General features: G+C 36.7%; 3 protein-coding genes across 4 annotated transcripts; 2 read left to right on the top strand and 1 right to left on the bottom strand.

The window, feature by feature from the left end:
• Positions 1-1344: 1344 nt before the first annotated feature.
• On the top strand, positions 1345-6783 carry LOC110692912. 2 transcript variants are annotated; one of them, XM_021869988.1, is made up of 14 exons: positions 1345-1531; positions 1765-1848; positions 1996-2059; positions 2195-2458; positions 2573-2784; positions 2909-2972; positions 3072-3358; positions 3467-3848; positions 3960-4060; positions 4155-4198; positions 4324-4513; positions 4860-5004; positions 6114-6244; positions 6381-6783. In XM_021869988.1, exons 3-14 carry the CDS (start codon positions 2014-2016, stop codon positions 6498-6500), a joined length of 1986 nt encoding a protein of 661 aa, XP_021725680.1. In that variant the 5' UTR covers positions 1345-1531; positions 1765-1848; positions 1996-2013; the 3' UTR covers positions 6501-6783. The 2 variants fall into 2 exon arrangements, with proteins under 2 accessions (XP_021725680.1, XP_021725681.1); XM_021869989.1 differs by lacking the exon at positions 1765-1848.
• A 544-nt stretch (positions 6784-7327) lies between these two features.
• On the top strand, positions 7328-8904 carry LOC110692914. Its single transcript, XM_021869990.1, has one exon. The coding sequence runs from the start codon at positions 7636-7638 to the stop codon at positions 8542-8544; it is 909 nt and encodes a 302-aa protein (XP_021725682.1). The 5' UTR covers positions 7328-7635; the 3' UTR covers positions 8545-8904.
• An 836-nt stretch (positions 8905-9740) lies between these two features.
• On the bottom strand, positions 9741-11206 carry LOC110692915 (acidic endochitinase SE2-like). Its single transcript, XM_021869991.1, has one exon. The coding sequence runs from the start codon at positions 10845-10847 to the stop codon at positions 9960-9962; it is 888 nt and encodes a 295-aa protein (XP_021725683.1). The 5' UTR covers positions 10848-11206; the 3' UTR covers positions 9741-9959.
• Between the last annotated feature and the right edge of the window lie 5947 nt (positions 11207-17153).

Raw genomic sequence — 17153 nt, 5'->3', positions numbered from 1 at the left:
TTGATGGTTTGATGAACCATCATAGACTAAGTCTTATGCAAAAGATTAATGGGAAATTCTACATGGTGACCCTAAGTTTCGACCTAATCTATACGGTGACATACTAAACTTTTCTATTCTACGCTATGACACTAAGTTTTCGCTTATTCTACGCAGTGACCAAGTTAAGGTTTTAAGCTTCCTTCTAATCTCGTTTTCTTACTCAACAGCGAATCCTCGATTTTGACGCTCTAATCATCTCTAAACCTTCCCTCCAGCTCCTCCAATCACAATTCTCGGCGCCGCCATCGCAACCTCCTTTTTACGAATTGAGTCTACAAAACCTTCATTCTCGAATCGAATAGCAGATAAACCCTAACTTATCTGCAATTGAAATCAAAGCGTGAAATTAAGCGCATTTGTCGATTTAAGCGTAAATTGAGGAGGAGAAACCCTAAATATTTGGGGATCAATTGAAGACAGAAGAGAGGAAGAGAATGAGATGAAATGGGAGTACGAGTACACAATTTCATCTTCATGGTTTGTATTGCCTTTTGACGACTGTCAAAGCCGCAATGTGTGTGAGTATCACGATGATACGCCCCGTGATCAGTTGATCGTTCTTGGACCTCACGGTAAATTTATGGAACGCAGGGCTACTAATGCTATCACACACACCCCAAACTCCGTCACAGATATGTATCCCTTTGCGGCTGAAGCCCTTGCCCGCCAAGAGACTGACAGGCTCACCTCGCTTTCCTTGGACTCCCTCTTATTTCCTACTGATACGGCTTTTAATTACCTTGTTTCAGTCAAGGATAACAAACATATCTCACTGTCAGATCTTCTAGGCAAGAACGTCATCGAAGCTGCAATGGACTTCTTAGTACAAATTGAAATAAAAAATCGAAGTGCAATTTTCTTAGTTGAAATCAAAGCTGCAATGGACCTTTTAATTGGTTTTCTTTCCTTTTAAATTAGTTTAATTGTAATTTTGATTAGAGTAGGGGTTAGGTTAGTAATTTCAATTAGAATGGTTAATAAAACATGCTTAGGGTCTAAATGGCTAGCTTAAAGGCTTAATTGTGCCACTGCGTAGAATAAACAAAAACTTAGTGCCATAGCGTAGAATGAAAAAGTTTGGTATGTCACCGTATAGATTAGGTCGAAACTTAGGGCCACCATGTAGAATTTCCCAAGATTAATTAAGTTTCAATATATTGACAACGCAAACTCATGAACCATCATAGACCGAGTCTTACGAGACCAAGTAACATTTAACCAATTAGTGAAATAAATCTTGTCCAAAGGCTATAACAAAGATTCGAACTTTGGACCTTGTTGATTAGCAGAGAATATCAACAAGTTGTAAAAACTGACAAAGTACCATCAATCCAAGTCCCAAATCCCTAAATTATTGTCTCTTAAAAATTAATTGTACGCACAAAAAAACCCTAGCCCTCTCTCTTCACTCTCCTAATCTCCCGCCACTCTCTCTCTCCACGTTCTCCATTGAAGCGCCTTCTCATATTTCAAGCAGACAGTTCCTCAAGTAAGTTGTCTCCTTTTCTATTAATTTCAATTTCATAATCTAGGGTTTATCGTTCATCTTATTTAGTTTAATCTTATACTTAATTTAGGATTCGAATCTTTGAACTATTGGTTGTAATTACTAATGACCGATTATGTTTATCAGCCTAATTTTTTTTACAATTGAATCAAATGTTATTTTTCTCCCTTTAATTGTTAAATTTGATAACAAATTTGGTTGCTAATGTGTTGCAGAACCCTTCAATGTTTTGATTATACTATGAAATAGGCTACATTTACAACGATTTCCTGTTTTGAAGGCGATTGTCTCACAAAAAAGTACAGTGCTTTTTTACTTTTTTAAGATAGAGAAAATGGAATAACAATTTCCCCCCTTTTGTTAAGAAAAATTTGCTGATGTTGTTTTATGTGATTTTTAGACTCTTAAATATTTCATATATTTGATGATTTTTAGTTTTGTTTTAGGTATTTTCTTGTTTAATCATGGATTTTGTGGATGATCCTTTTGCTGAACCTGTGGTTGCCAAAGGTAATTTAATAATAACCCATGTTTTTTTTTTTCTTTTCGAAAATTCGATACATTGTGCCATTGTTTTGTTCTTGCAATGTAATGTGGAAGTCTAGGGATTGAGCATTGGTGTATTTTGCTCTTTGGCATTGGCAGCTGTTGGTAGGTTTCAGCCCAAGGCTAAGCCACGACCCAAGAAAGGACCATCTGTCGCGGTAAAAGCAACCAAAGAGCCGCCTGTAACATCAGTTCTGCAATTGAATAAGTCTGATGATAATGTAGAAAAGAATTTAGAAGTTCCTAAAAGTTCATCTATAACAGACAATGAAAGCTCAGGATTGCCAGCTGAAGCAAAGGAAGTGGCAGGTTCTGCTGTTACCGGGAATTCAGAAATTGCTGGTCTATCCACAAATGAAGCTGGTTGGCGTTTAAAACTTTCTTTGTAGCTTTACTTTAAAGCATTCTTACATTTCTGTTGTTATTTGTAAGATGAATTTGACTAATGGTACTGATGGAGAACATGTCCAACTTTAGAGACACCAACGGCGAATGCACCTAGTGTTCACAATGAAAAGGAGCTATCAGATTTCCATAGTGTTTCTTCTGCCAGTGCTTCGCTTCTTAGGCCATGTAATGCACAAGCTGCTCCTGATCAGTATGAGGATCAGACATTCGAAAATCAAGAAGGCTATAAGGAATCCATTGAATGTGGTGATGGAGACTTACAGATAGATGTTGAGCAGCTGGTAAGAAAAGATTATTTCACTGTGCTTGCTATCGGTTTTTCTTTTTTTCCCCTTTCTAGCAGTTTGACTTGGATCTGTTTGATGATTTGTCTAAGTATATTTTCTGTCATGCCATATAAAACAGGAAGCAGGGGATTTTTCTTGTCTCGACAGTTTAAATGTAATGACTGAGGGTGCTGCTGCTTCTGGTATTGCCAAATAGAAATTCTATATACATGTATTTTTTTTTTATTTTCCCCCCTTGTTTTTCCTTTATGTTTAACTTTGGTGGTATTATCGAGTGGCAGGAACTAGAGCTGTTAAATTCAAGCCCAAGCCTAAGGCACAAAGTGATAGACGGAAGAAAGATTCAGCTGAGGCTGTTTCTCATCTTCCGCGTTCCCAGAATCTTCCCTCTGAAAGTGAGCATATGACAAGTAGTGGATCAATTCATGCCGGAGAACCCAACACTGTGTCTGATGTTGTACATATGAGGCTTGATGGCGATTTTTCCTTAGATCCTTCTGTGTATCAACCTGACACTGTAGTCTCTGAAGATATAGATTCATTTATGCCTGAAAAATTACCACAACAGGTAGTGAGACTGTCCTGACTAACTATTATACATTGTTGATTCCTTGATGGTGATCCATATTTTAACCTGAATTTTCCATCACCACCATTTTGTTGATTTGGCTTTTAGAGTGGGGAGGACCATAGAGAACAGAATTCATATGATGCGTTAGGCTCTTCTGCCAAATCAGTAGATGGAGGGGTTTTGTCAGCATTTGAAGGAAATGAAGATGGATATGAACCCCAAGATGGAATGAATGGTGGATTAAACAACAATAACAGCTCTTACGATAAAGCACCTGATAACTCGGCCCTAAATAGAGATGAAAATAATGAAGGTGGTTATATTGGCGAAGAGACTTTGCAAAAGAAACGGCCACGAAAGTCTAAGAAAGTTGCAGCTGAAAATAATAAACCGGCTAGAAAGAGGAAGAAGGCAACCCAGGAACTTAATGAATACGTTGAAAAACCTCCCAAGAAGTTCCCTCGTGCAACTCGACGAAAAAGATGTGGTATTTTTTCTACAGTGAATTTGTAATAAATCACACAGCATATTGATGCATGCCTTTCTTTAAGTTTTTTTTTTGATAAAGTTTTTGCATGCAATTTTCCTTCTTGTGTAGTGAACAAATCCTTGCTTGAAGCACCAGAGGACGAACTGGACCTTCAAAGGGTTCCAATCAGGGACTTGATCATACTTGCAGAGTATAAAGAACGCCAAGCAGTAAGTATTTGTTCTCCTCCAATGCTTTGTATGTTTATTCTGTATGTGGTATTAATTACAGGATCGCATTTTCTGTTTTGATTCTTCATTGCAGAAGAAAGAAGCAGCAGCAGCTATGCCACCACCAACCAGTGAGAGGTAACAGAATAATAAGGCTAGCTTAACTTAGACAATTGTACTTTTTTTAGCTTTTACCTCTTAGTTATATTTTCTTAGGAATGTCTTTCATTGCAGTCTATTTTCTGATAAATATTCCTCTGCAGGAATAATAACCTGTCACCAGAGGACCTTCCTTATGATGATAATGAGTCATTTGATCAAGACGGAGATAATTACGATAATCCTTCGACTCTAAGGGTTCAAAAAGATACAGGCTACTTTAACTATCAGTCATTTATGACAAAAGAAACCAGAGCGAGGTGGACAAAGCAGGACACTGAATTGTTTTACCAGGTATTTTTCTAAATAAAACCTTTACACTGCACAAGATATTCTTTTACTTTTTTTATTAAATATTTTTATATGTAGTGTGAATGTTATTTATTAAATTTTGGAAGATGAGAGTTGTAGAGCTAAGGAGGACTTTATAAACAATGCAGCAGACTAATAATTTTTAATTGAGCAGCTTTTCTGTCAACTAAGCTACTGATGTCATGAGAAATTTCTTTCCTTTACCTCCCTCAAATAAGAAAAAGATGCAAACCCACACGTCTATGTGATTAATTACCTGAACCCGTAAATATTTAGTATGTTTCTGGTTCTTTTATTACCTAAACTTTACTGTCTCTATGTGCTGCAGTCTCTTAGTCAATTTGGATCAGATTTATCAATGATTCAACAACTTTTTCCTGGGCGCACTCGGCATCAAATCAAATTGAAATACAAAAAGGAAGAACGCCAAAATCCTATGAGGGTTAATGATGCTTTGACTTGTAGAACACAAGGTATCTCTGTCTGTGTTTTACTATAAATTGCAAACTGTTAAATATCCATGTTGTTCATCTTGCTTGTTATGCTGATTAATTGAATTTAGTTTTAACCTGAAGTGTGGATATATTGAAGGCTTTATATATTTTAAGATCGAAGACTTATGCCATCCTTGGTGGTAGAGATTGGAAAATATGGTGCAATAAGTAGCAGTTTCACATAGTAGATCAGCTAGAAAAATTTACTGGGACAGAGTGGAGTACTTGCTTTTAGTTAGAAAAATGTACTATTGTTAATATGCTGGTGTCCCATGGAGATAAAATAGTGCTATCTGGTTATTCAGAGGCCAATGACCGCTGTGAATTCTTTCAACACATCAAGCTTACATTTAGTTTCCTTGATAAGAAGAGCTCTTAGGCTTGTTACATATGTTGTTCTAGGAAGGAAACCTGGAATAGGGAGTTGAACAACTTGAGTCGGGAATTTATTTGGTAGGTCTTCAGCCTAAAAAAAAAAGAAGTTTCTATTATTATTATTACTATGTTTTTTCTTTTTTCTTTTTTGGGTACCGCAGAGGTTTTAACATTTTTAGAACTATCAGGATTAGACCTAGCTTAGTTGTGTCATAATCCATAAAGATGCTAGTATTTGTAGGTGATGGTGTAGGAATGGGATATAATTCTACTTTTACCTCATCAATGTCTGAGCGCAAATGCTGCGTTTAGTTATTTCTTTTCTTTTTTTTTCCTCGGCTAAGAGATGAGTCAGGACCCAGGAGAGTGCCAGAATTTTGTTCAGATAAAGGCTCCTCTTGCTTTGTTGTTTGAGCAAGCAGTTAGAAGAGCTATATGCTCCATTAAATTGCAGCAGATTAAGCATCTTGATTTTGACTACTGGACCGTAGTTCTGAGAACATACTGCCTATGTTAGGCATGTTCAATATTAATCCATTTTGTCTGAAAAAGGTAAGTAAAAAGTCGAATTTATAGTATAGTTTGCCTGTTGAATTATGTAGAGAAAAATTACAAAAGCCAGCTGTAGAAAAACATGACTCTCTTTGGGGATATGCGCTCAGCTCATTGATGATTACAGTATATATAATGCATGTAATCCATTTTATCTGCAGATCTCTCACATTTTGAGCTCGTGATCAAAAGGCTGAAAGAACAAGCTGCACAAGATGAAAAGATTGATAATGATGATTCAGTTTGCGTAACATGCGAGGACGAAGGGCCAGAGGAAGTTTTCAACGCTCATGTATGTACCAATTTTTTCAGTTCCATTTATTTTTTCATATTAAGTTGGTATTGGTTGTCTGATTAGGTAAAAGTACTCCGTATGCATGCATCTTACACTTGAGTTCTTACAACTTTTGGTGTTGGTGAAATTATAGGAAGATGTTTCAAATGCCAAGCAGAACGAAGAAGCTCAAGTTGTTGATCAAGAGTCTCCCAAGTTGCATTACAGTGAAGATGAGGAATTTGATTGGAGTTCATATAAAAGTGAATTATAGCATTTAAACAAATTCATATTTTCTATTCCTAACACCCTTTCTATTTTTTGTATGATGGTGACGACACCTTTATTGATAGTTTGAATGACAACCAAATGCACGGGGAAGAACTAATTCCTAGGTAGTAAATCTTGATGAGTTGTTTGGTTGACGTGACCATAAAAAGTGGAGTTTTCTAGAAAATTCTAGTTCCCACAAAATGGGGAAGTTGATAATCTAACCTCATTATGTAAGCGGAACTTTACATGAGAAATCCGGCTTCTTATGATAGTTATTCAAACAATTTTAGTTGCTTTTAGGAATGGAAACTTCAATGATAAACTTTAGTGAAGTGTAGCCTTCTATGTGCTACCGAACGACCTTTAAGACTACAATTTTGCTCTACTTAGCCTTCTATGTGCTACCAAACGACCTTGATAAAACCACTATCATTTGACAAATTCATGGATGTGTTGACTACTACTAGTAGTAATTAAGAGTAACTACATACACCCTTGAGAAAAATGTACCTTGAACTTTTCAATGCAACTTATATATCATGGTCATTTGATACATTAATGATCTTTTATCTCAGTAGGTGGCAACAATGGCAATAACGAATAAACTACCGTTAGTATAACTAATTAGTAATTACTAGTGGCATTTGGATTTAGACTAGAATTTCACTCAAAATCTTTTATATCGTGTCTTGATATGGCCGGTTGGTTAAGGATTGTTAGCTATATGTCACATGCTCATAATTTTTCCAATGTTATGGCGCAACCTTCCTTGTATATATAACAATATATGGCAATTATTGTATGGCCTTGTGCCTACACTAATACATGTGTCTCGTGTATTATGCTTGTTGTACATATGGAGAAGGCTCGCCCCACAAGGCCCACACACAAACTATCATCGCTCGTCCCATGACATATAGCAACGCATCCAAGGACCGAATATCCGATGCTGAAGTCCTCAACCAGCAACACTTGCAACCTCCAATTTCCACATCTTTTCTTGTGTCCATCATCTTCCCACGAAACACAACCATTTTTTCCTCCATTTTTTGACCCTTTAACAATGGCTTTTCCCCATTTTCTCTCTCCTCCTTCAACACTCACTACCACCACTCTTCAGCCAACCCACCATTAACATGCCCCAATCTCAACCACCGCATCATCCACCGTCCAATCAATTCCACCCCTCCAATCCAACGGCCTCAAATCAACCACCTCTTCCTTGCTTCTCTAAATCTGCTAATCTGCCTGACTTTCTCCTCACCGCTCTCTCTCTCTTCCTCTTCATCACCGCCCCTAAACACCATCTTCCTCCTCGCGCACTTTCTCTCTCCTCCCCTCCTCCTTCCACCAATCGCCGCTTCCTCCGCCTTACTTCAACCATGTCGCAAAACCCTAACCCTAATTCCTCTGCTTTTCCTACCCCTCAATCGCTTTCTGATTGGCTTAAACCTCGATTACCCTCTGATTCTTTCGCTTCTTGGGGCACTAAACCCGGCACTAAAAATGTTCATAATCTATGGCTTGAGCTTGCTGATGGTGAAACATCGCTTGTTGATAAATCTCCCCCAATTCGGAATTTGGAGGTTGTTTGTGTTAGGATTTTGGGTAATGACAACAGGGTGTTGATTGAAGCTCACCAGGAGTTATCTGATGGGTCGATTCGTAAAAGGGGTCGTCCATTATCGGAGAAATTGAAGTCTGGTGAGGATATTGAGGCGGGTGTTAAAAGGGCGATCAAGGAAGAATTGGGGTCTGTGATTTTTAGGGATAATGATGTTGGAAATGTGAATTTTGATCAGATTGTGAGGGTTTTGATGGATTCTTATGAGAGGAAGGTGGAGGAAAGGGTTTCTGTTTCGTACCCGGGTTTGCCGGCTGTTTATGTGTTGCATACTGTGGATGCATTTGTGGAGGGGTTGCCTGAGGGTGAGTTTGCTACAGAGGAGGAAACAGAGTATGAGGGTTGTGATAATTTGGTGGCTGATGAGGCGGTTTCGGTTAAAAGGCATTTCTGGAAATGGGTTCCTGTTGATTCTGTGTGATATTGGTAGCTACGGCGGAGCCTTGGATGAATGGCGTGGCATCGGAGATGATTGTCGCGGTTGGGATGTACAAAGTTGGCACCTTCACCGGAGTAAACTATCATTGCTCTTGATGAACTGGTTGGTGAGTTTTGAGAACCCTCAATTGTTGGTTGAATTCAGTTTAACTTGTTGTAGTTATTGTTGTGGTGATTGAAGATGAGTAAAATAACCTGTTTCTTTTAGTAAAATTGTTGTATAGAATGTATGACATTTGACAATTTTGTTTCCTGTGGATGTGTAAATATCAACTGTCTACATTTTGAACTACTTATAATACAAAACAAAATGAAAGGAAACAATTTTGTTTCTTGCTGTCAATCTTCTGAAATTTTGTTGTCTTCAATGATGAATTATGCTTTTCTTCTCTTATGCAATTTTGTGATCATTTATGTTTGTGAATTTTGTATTTGTTACATTATATCAAATGTCCATTCCTACATGGTTAACAAGTTCTTTGGGGAACGTATTGATGTAAATTTTGACATTACATATCTCCGGAATAGATATGAAGGTTATAGAATAGTTAAGCCTTGGCACTTGTGTTTTATTGTATTCTTGTTTCATTATATGTCCCGCTGTAACTGTCCTCACAGAAGGAGTTAAGGACCATATCTATATCTTCAGGGCTTAGTTTCATAGCTTATTCTGTTACTATCAGTGAAGGCGTGAAGCTTTAGTCTAATGATGCATTTTGATGTAGTTTGATTTTAACAGTTTATAGAAGTTGGTCCAATGGGAAAACTGTGAGATCTTTTCCTAATTGATGCTGAATTTTCATTCTCCATTTTTCCGTCGAAACAAACAGACCCTGAATTTTAGTGGCTATACAAAGTTCTTATTAAGCTGTAAATACAACTTCTGATGGAATGATGGATTAGAGGTCAGTATCTAGCTGTGTTTCTCTTAAGTTGTTCATCCTGAAGTTTCTGAAGCTATAGTTGATATATTTGTGTTCTGTCAGTCTGTGTTTTATTTTATGGACTTGATTTCCAAGCTGATGACCCTTGTGTTTCCGTAGCATTGAGAAAGGTTAGATAATACTGAAGGTTTAGTCAGTTCATGCATTTATAGTTTTAATCTTTAACTATAACAATAGTATGAATCTGGAGATTATGGACTTTGGTGGGGTTAGAGAGGTCTAGGACTCTAGGTTATACAAGCACCTAGCTTATTTCATAAAATTAGCATACGTTCATAGTTTTAAATGTGAAGCATGTGAAGTACAGCCCAAGATTAACAACACTATAAGTCATTTATGATAGGGAATTACAAGATCTTATGGTGTATCAATATTAAGATGATTTTACACTGAAAAATAAAAGAGAATCTATTGGGTATCTTATTTTATTTACTTGAAACAATGATAGTTCAACTTAAACACTGCTTTTAATAGCATTGCTGTACCCATTATCAAATGCCTTTGACCATAGCATGACTCCTCCATATTTAGAGGAACCCTTGATTGTGGGAAGGACTTGAGATGTGAGAACATCAGCAGGAATAAAACCATTATTGGCAGCTTGGTCGGATGCTGGTATTCCGAGGAAGATTTGGTTAGCTTGAAGAGAAGTCCACTGGTTCCATGAGTTCAAGAGATTATCAGTACTGCCGTCATATTGGCAATTGGCTCTGGGATTGTTATAGAACTGAACCCACACGAAGTCGAATAGCCCTGTGGCTATGGCAGTGTCCAATCTGGCATCTGGGAAGGGGCATTGAGGAGCTGCTGATAAGTAAACTGTTTTCTGGCCATTGTTATGACCTGCCAAAGCTCTAGCTAGGTCATCATAAAATCTTTTGTCACCAGTCTCGATATCAAAATCGATACCATCGAGAACTGCATCTCCTAGGGGTCGAGAGCTGGACTGACCCCCTAAAAAATTGTTCCAGAGATAATCAGCAAGCTGATTTGCATCATCGGTTGAGGATAGAGAGTAGCCTTCAGTCGCACCTCCTATAGAAAGGAGAACCTTAATGCCTGCCTGTTTGCATGCGTTGATCTCACTGCTTAGGCTGCTACAAGTTGTAGTGGGGTCACAGTGTCCTGCTAAGTTCAGCACTGGGGTTGCCCCGTTGCCAAAGCTACTTAGGAAAGCTAAGATTACAGTACCGTAGTTTCCGGAGTTACAAGTGTCCACAAGACTTCCCTCGTTGCCATTTTGACCCCAGTATATGGCTATTTGGGATCCCTGAGAGGACTTAAATGAAGCTAAAATCACGAGAGAGATTAAAAGTGAAACTGATGCAATTCTGGCTGCCATGTTTGTTTTTTAGGTTGTATATGCAGACAGTGCTTATGTTGTGTGAATTTGCATTTTGATAATTAGCAATATATATAGATGTTTGAGTGATTGAGGTCAAGCTGGAATACTGGAAACAAAGCGTATAGGAAGGGACTGTACAGCACTACAGCTCATCATAGAGTTGTATTGTAGTTTAAGAGGAATATGTCAAAAAGAGTATGCTTGAAAAGTCTAGTCAACGAGGTCTATCTATACTAATCAAAACGTAAGGTTATGGACGATATATGTGTTCTGTTTGAAATTGGCTTCTCCATTTTTCTTTTTATTACGAGTAGTATTTTGGTGTAATGGTTTTCCTAAAATTTGGGTTTGATTTTATAATTTTAAAGAATATAGTACTTAGGGCCTGTTTTGATACGATTATTTTCAGTTCAGTTTAGCTCTAATATGTTAAGTTCAGTTCAGCTCTAATAAGTTCAGTTCAATTTAGTTCCTAATTTCCTTCTCTTATAAAATATTCATTTCAGTTCAGCTCTAATAAGTTCAGTTCAGTTAGCTCAGCCCATTCAATCGATGAGAAAAGACCCTTAATTTTTTATATAGTATAAACTCTCTTTATTCATGACAAGAGTAGATTGATGGATTGGGGTTGGGCCGGACATCATTGTCTGAATTAATAATAACTCTCATCATTAACACAATAAGGTCAATAGCAGCAAGGATTCCAAAAAAAAAAAAAAAAAAAGTGTCAATAGCTACAGGGCTAATGGTACTTTAAAATAACATGCATCTTCTTTGGAATTGGAAGTAATGTGGCAATACTTGTCAATTTAAATTTTTAGTACATTCCATCACCACTCTTTATTACCAGCTATCAAATAAGTTGGTCAAGAAATTATTTGTATGGAGTATTATTAAATAAGACATTCATTTTTGTTGGTTTTAGGCATTGTATTTTCAGTGTTTTCAAATAATTACACACAAGATTTCAAAAAAAAAAAAAAAAATAAATAAATAAATAAATAAAAATTACACAGATCATTATCAAATCTAATAACTAATACTAAAATAAAACGATGCTGATTTCATTCTTTCTTCATATTGTATACATGTCACTCTAACATAAATTTTATTTTCCGCCAAATTGTTATGATGATGTCATTAGTTTTTATTTATTTATTATTATTTTTATAAGTATATGTATATTAATATGCTTTTAGTAGACATTACTTACCATGTATAAAAAAAATTACAGAGCAGAATACTTTATTTCTCAGTATTATAACAAATCTTATTACAATGTATTTTGTTCAAAACCGTGCATCGCACAGGAACTAAATTAGTAAGGGAAAAAATCAAGTGAAATCATTTATGCGGTGATTTTGTAATGAATTATGTTCCTTTCTTTTTTAAAAAAGAAATAATTTTATTTTCTGATTGTTTGCTATTCTTGGCTTCTTGCACCTTATGATGTCAATTGTTTAACATTGCACCTTCACTTAACATAATTGTCGAAAAAGTTCAAGCTGATTTTGAATTACTCAGCAAGAACAGAGCATGGGGAGAATTAGAGATGTCAATTAGGGTAAACGGGTCGGATTTGGGTCGGTAAGAGTGGGTCGAGTCATTCGGATTAATTCCACAACCTATGCGGGTCGGGTTTGGGTTGGGTCATGCTTGAGTCGGGTCACGTCGGGTCATACTTCTTATCAGGTTTGGGTCGGGTTTAGGTCAGGTTAATAACAGGTCGGGTTACATTCGGGTCGGGTGAACAATAGGCCGGGTTTAATTCGGGTTTTCACGGGTTAGGGTAATTCTCGGGTTCGAGTCGGGTTCGTTTCAAGTCAATAATTTGCGGGTTAGAATTAGGTCGGGTCATTCTCAGGTGTGAGTCGGGTTCGGTTTAAGTCAATAATTTGCGGATTATAATTAGGTCGGGTCATATTCAAGTCAGGTCATTTTCGGGTTCAAGCCGGGTTCGGTTCAAGTCAATAATTTGCAGGTTATAATCAAGTTGGGTTATTTCCAAGTCGGATCATTCTCGAATTTAAGTCGGGTTATGTTCAAGTCAATAATTTGCAGGTTACAATCAAGTCGGGTCATTTCTAAGTCAGGTCATATTCGGGTTCAACTAACTATAAATAGATAATTATCATTTTTATCAAGCTAATTATTTCCTTTGACTATAATATATATGACAATATACTAGGGAACTATAGTCTCTTATATATACTTTGATACTATATTTAACTCTTAAATTTGAGAATGATGCTCCTTTCTTTTGTTGGCTAACTGGCTTGGACCAACTTGGTCTTCCTAGACAAAATGCTTTGATCAACAATAATAAGATGGTCTAAATTGCATTTAAGGTGATTTGAAATCGGGTCAGGAACAATTTGGGTTGAATTTAGGTCGAGTCAATAACAAGTCGTGTTAATTTCGAGTCAGGTAAGTAACAGATCGGGTTGAATTTTTTGGTTGGGTAAGTAATAGGTCTGGGAAAATCCGGGTCGGGTTAATAACAATCGGGTTCAATTTGAGTTAGGTCAATAACAAGTCAGGTTGATTTCGGGTTGGATTTCTAACAGATTGGGTTAAATTTGGGTCAGGTTAGGAATGAGTCGGGCTGAATTCAGGTCAGGTTAGTAACAAGTCGGGTTAAATTCGGGTTTTGACGGGTTAAAACGGGTTAGGATCAATTTCGGTTCAAGTCGGGTTCGGTGCAAGTAGGGGTGCTTATCGAGCGAGTCTATCACGAGCTGTGGGGTGCTTGACTCGACTCGAAAACTTTTTATATGTGCTCAACTCGTGCTCGCTAAAGTTTCGAGCAAATAAAACCTGCTCACCTCGTGCTCGTTAAAGTTTCGAGTCTAGTCGAGTTGCTCACAATCTGCTCGTTAAAATTTTGGTCCTTCTTATACTATATGCCCTTATTTTTTTTTTGTTCAATTTATATCGTTTTCCTTATTATATATAGATATTATTGAAAATTTACTCTTTTTTTTTAATAATATAAATTAAGACTTAATAAGTGTCAAATTTGTTTAAAGATAGTAACTTTGTTTGCAGGCCTCAAAAAAAAAAAAAAAAAAAAAAAAACTTTGTTTGCAAATTCTATATTAATAATATATTATCGAGTTGCTCACGATCTTATCGAGTCAAGTTAGAGCTTGCTCAACGCGTGCTCGTTAACATCTCGAGTCGAGTTGAATTCGAGTCGAGTACGAGTTGCTCGCGAGCTGCTCAACTCAATTAGCACCCTTAGGTGCAAGTTAATTAAATTGGCCGTTGTAAACCGGTAAATCGATGCAAGTTGTAAACCGGTAGATTGTCCGCTTAAAAGCAAATTAGATGGTTCCACACACCCTAGAGTATTAAGGACCATGGTAAACATTTTGGCAATTTTCATTTCCGGGAAAAAAAAGGTCAAAAAATTCATAAATTGAAGGTTAATATCCACGTTTTTTGAGAAATTTTAGAGATTTCGGGGCCCAGTGTCGAAAAGCCTTGAGATTATAGGGAATACATCTCGGGGGTCATATAATGACGTTTGGAACCTTATATGATCATTATATGTTGTCATAAATGTTCGTGGTAGGCTTTATTTAATGAAATCGGTGCAAGTTATAAACCGGTAAATAGGCCGTTTAAAGGCAAATTGGATGGTTGCACCCACCATATTGGACTCTTGGAATGTATTAGGGACCATGATAAACATTTTCGGCAATTTCTATTTCCGTACGAAAAAAATAAAAAATTTCGTAAATTGAAGGCTAATATCCACGTTTTATGAAAAATTTTGGAGGTTTCGAGGACTAGTGTAGAAAAGTCTTGATATTTTAGGGGATACATATCGGGATCATATAATACCGTTTGAAAACATATATGATCATTATATGTTGTCATAAATGTTTACAATATGCTTGAATTAATGAAATCCATGCAAGTTGGTGAACCGGTAAATTGGTCGTTTAAAGGGAAATTGGATGGTTCCACCAACCCAATTGGACTTCCGAATGATATTAAGGACCATGGTAAACATTTGGCAATTTTTATTTTTAGGCGAAAAAGTCAAAAAATTTCAAAATTAAAGACTATTATCTACGTTTTTTGAGAAATTTTGGAGACTTCAGAGCTCGGTATCGAAAAGTTTTGAAATTTTAGGGGATACATTTCGGGGTCATATAATGCCGTTTGGAACCATATATGATCATTATTTGTTGTCATAAATGTTTGTGGTAAACTTGTGTTAATGAAATCGGTACAAGTTGTAAACAGGTAAATTGGTCGTTTAAAGACAAATTGGATGGTTCCACCCACCCATTGGGAAACTCGAACGGTATTAGGGATCATGGTAAACATTTTGGCAATTTTTATTTCAGGACGAAAAAAAGTCAAAAATTACAAAATTGAAGGCTAGTATCCACGCTTTTTGAGAAATTTTTATGATTCGGGGCCCGGTGTCGAAAAGTCTTTAAATTCTAGGTGATTCATGTCGGGGTCATATAATGTCGTTTGGAGCCATTTATGATCATTATATGTTGTCATAAACATTCATGGTAGGCTTGATTTAATGAAATCGATGCAAGTTGTAAACCGATAAATTGATTGTTTAAAGGCAAATTGGATAGTTTAACCCACCCAATTGGACTCCCGGAGGGTATTAGGGACCATGGTAAAAATTTCAGCAATTTTTATTTCCGGCCGAAAAAAGTCAAAATATTCCAAAATTGAAATCTTATATCCACGCTTTTTGAAAATTTTGGAGGTTTCGGGGCACGATGTCGAAAATTCTTAAGATTTTAGGGAATACATGTCGGGGTCATATAATGACGTTTGGAACCATATATGATCATTATACGTTGTCATAAATGTTCGTGGTAGGCTTGATTTAATGAAATCGGTGTAAGTTATAAATCGGTAAATAGGTTGTTTAAACGCAAATTGGATGGTTGCACCCACCCAATTGGACTCCCGAAGGGTATTAGGGACCATGGTAAACATTTCGACAATTATTTTGTTTGGGCCATAAAAGTCTAAAAATTCCAAAAATAAAGGCTAATAACCACGTTTTTTTAGAAATTTTGGAGGTTTCGGGGCCCGGTATCGAAAAACCTTGAGATTCTAGGGAATATATCTCTGGGTCATATAATGTCGTTTGGAACCATATATGATCATTATTTGTTGTCATAAATGTTCGTGGTAGGTTTGAGTTAATGAAATTGGTGCAAGTTGTAAATCGGTAAATTGGCCGTTTGAAGGCAAATTGGATGGTTCCACCCACCCAATTGGACTATCGGAGGATATTAACTATTAAGTACCATGGTAAACATTTTGGCAATTTTTATTTTCGGGCGAAAAAAAGTCAAAAATTTCCAAAATTAAAGGTTAATGTCCACGCTTTTTGAGAAATTTTGGAGGTTTCAAGGCTCGGTGTCGAAAAGTCTTGAAATTATAGGGGATATATCTCGGAGTCATATAATGCTGTTTGGAACCATATATGATCATTATTTGTTGTCATAAATTTTCGTGGTAGGCTTGAGTTAATGAAATCGGTTCAAGTTGTAAACTGGTAAATTGGCCGTTTAAAGGAAAATTGGATGGTTCCACCCACCCAGTTGGACTCCCGAAAGATATTAGGGACCATGGTAAACATTTCGGCAATTTATATTTCTGGGCGAAAAAAATTCGAAAAATTCCAAAATTGAAGTCTTAATATCCATTTTTTTGAGAAATAATTTTGGAGATTTTGAGGTTCGGTGTCGAAAAGCCTCGAAAATTTAAGGGATACAGCTCAGGATCATATAATGCCGTTTGGAATCATAATAATCATTATATGCAGTCATAAATGTTTGTGATAGACTTGAGTTAATGAAATCGGCGCAAGTTGTAAACCAATAAATTGGCCGTTTAAAGGCAAATTGGATGGTTCCACCCACCCAATTGGACTCCCGGAGGATATAAGGGACGATGGTAAACATTTCGGCAATTTTTATTTTCGGGCGAAAAAAAGTAAAAAAAATTCCAAAATTGAAGGCTAATATCCACAATTTTTGAGAAATTTTTGAGTTTTCGAGGCCCGGTGTCGAAAAGTCTTGAAATTCTAGGGGATATATCTCGGGGTCATATAATGCCGTTTGGAACCATATTTGATCATTATTTATTGTCATAAATGTTTGTGGTAGGTTTGAGTTAATGAAATCGGTGCAAGTTGTAAACCGGTAAATTGATCGTTTGAAGACAAATTGGATGGTTCCACCCACCCAATTGGACTTCCGGAGGGTATTAGGGACCATGGTAAACATTTCGACAATTTTTGTATCT

Source organism: Chenopodium quinoa, unplaced genomic scaffold, assembly GCF_001683475.1.
Source record: "Chenopodium quinoa cultivar QQ74 unplaced genomic scaffold, ASM168347v1, whole genome shotgun sequence".
Lineage (NCBI taxonomy): Eukaryota > Viridiplantae > Streptophyta > Magnoliopsida > Caryophyllales > Amaranthaceae > Chenopodium > Chenopodium quinoa.
This window is presented reverse-complemented; position numbering and strand designations above follow the sequence as displayed.

Coding starts and splice junctions, on each gene's coding strand:
- LOC110692912 (XM_021869989.1), top strand. CDS start 2,014: ATGGATTTTGTGGATGATCCTTTTGCTGAACCTGTGGTTGCCAAAG. Junction 3,849..3,959: donor AACTCGACGAAAAAGATGTG/GTATTTTTTCTA, acceptor CTTCTTGTGTAG/TGAACAAATCCTTGCTTGAA. Junction 4,061..4,154: donor AGTATAAAGAACGCCAAGCA/GTAAGTATTTGT, acceptor TCTTCATTGCAG/AAGAAAGAAGCAGCAGCAGC.
- LOC110692914 (XM_021869990.1), top strand. CDS start 7,636: ATGCCCCAATCTCAACCACCGCATCATCCACCGTCCAATCAATTCCAC.
- LOC110692915 (XM_021869991.1), bottom strand. CDS start 10,847: ATGGCAGCCAGAATTGCATCAGTTTCACTTTTAATCTCTCTCGTGATT.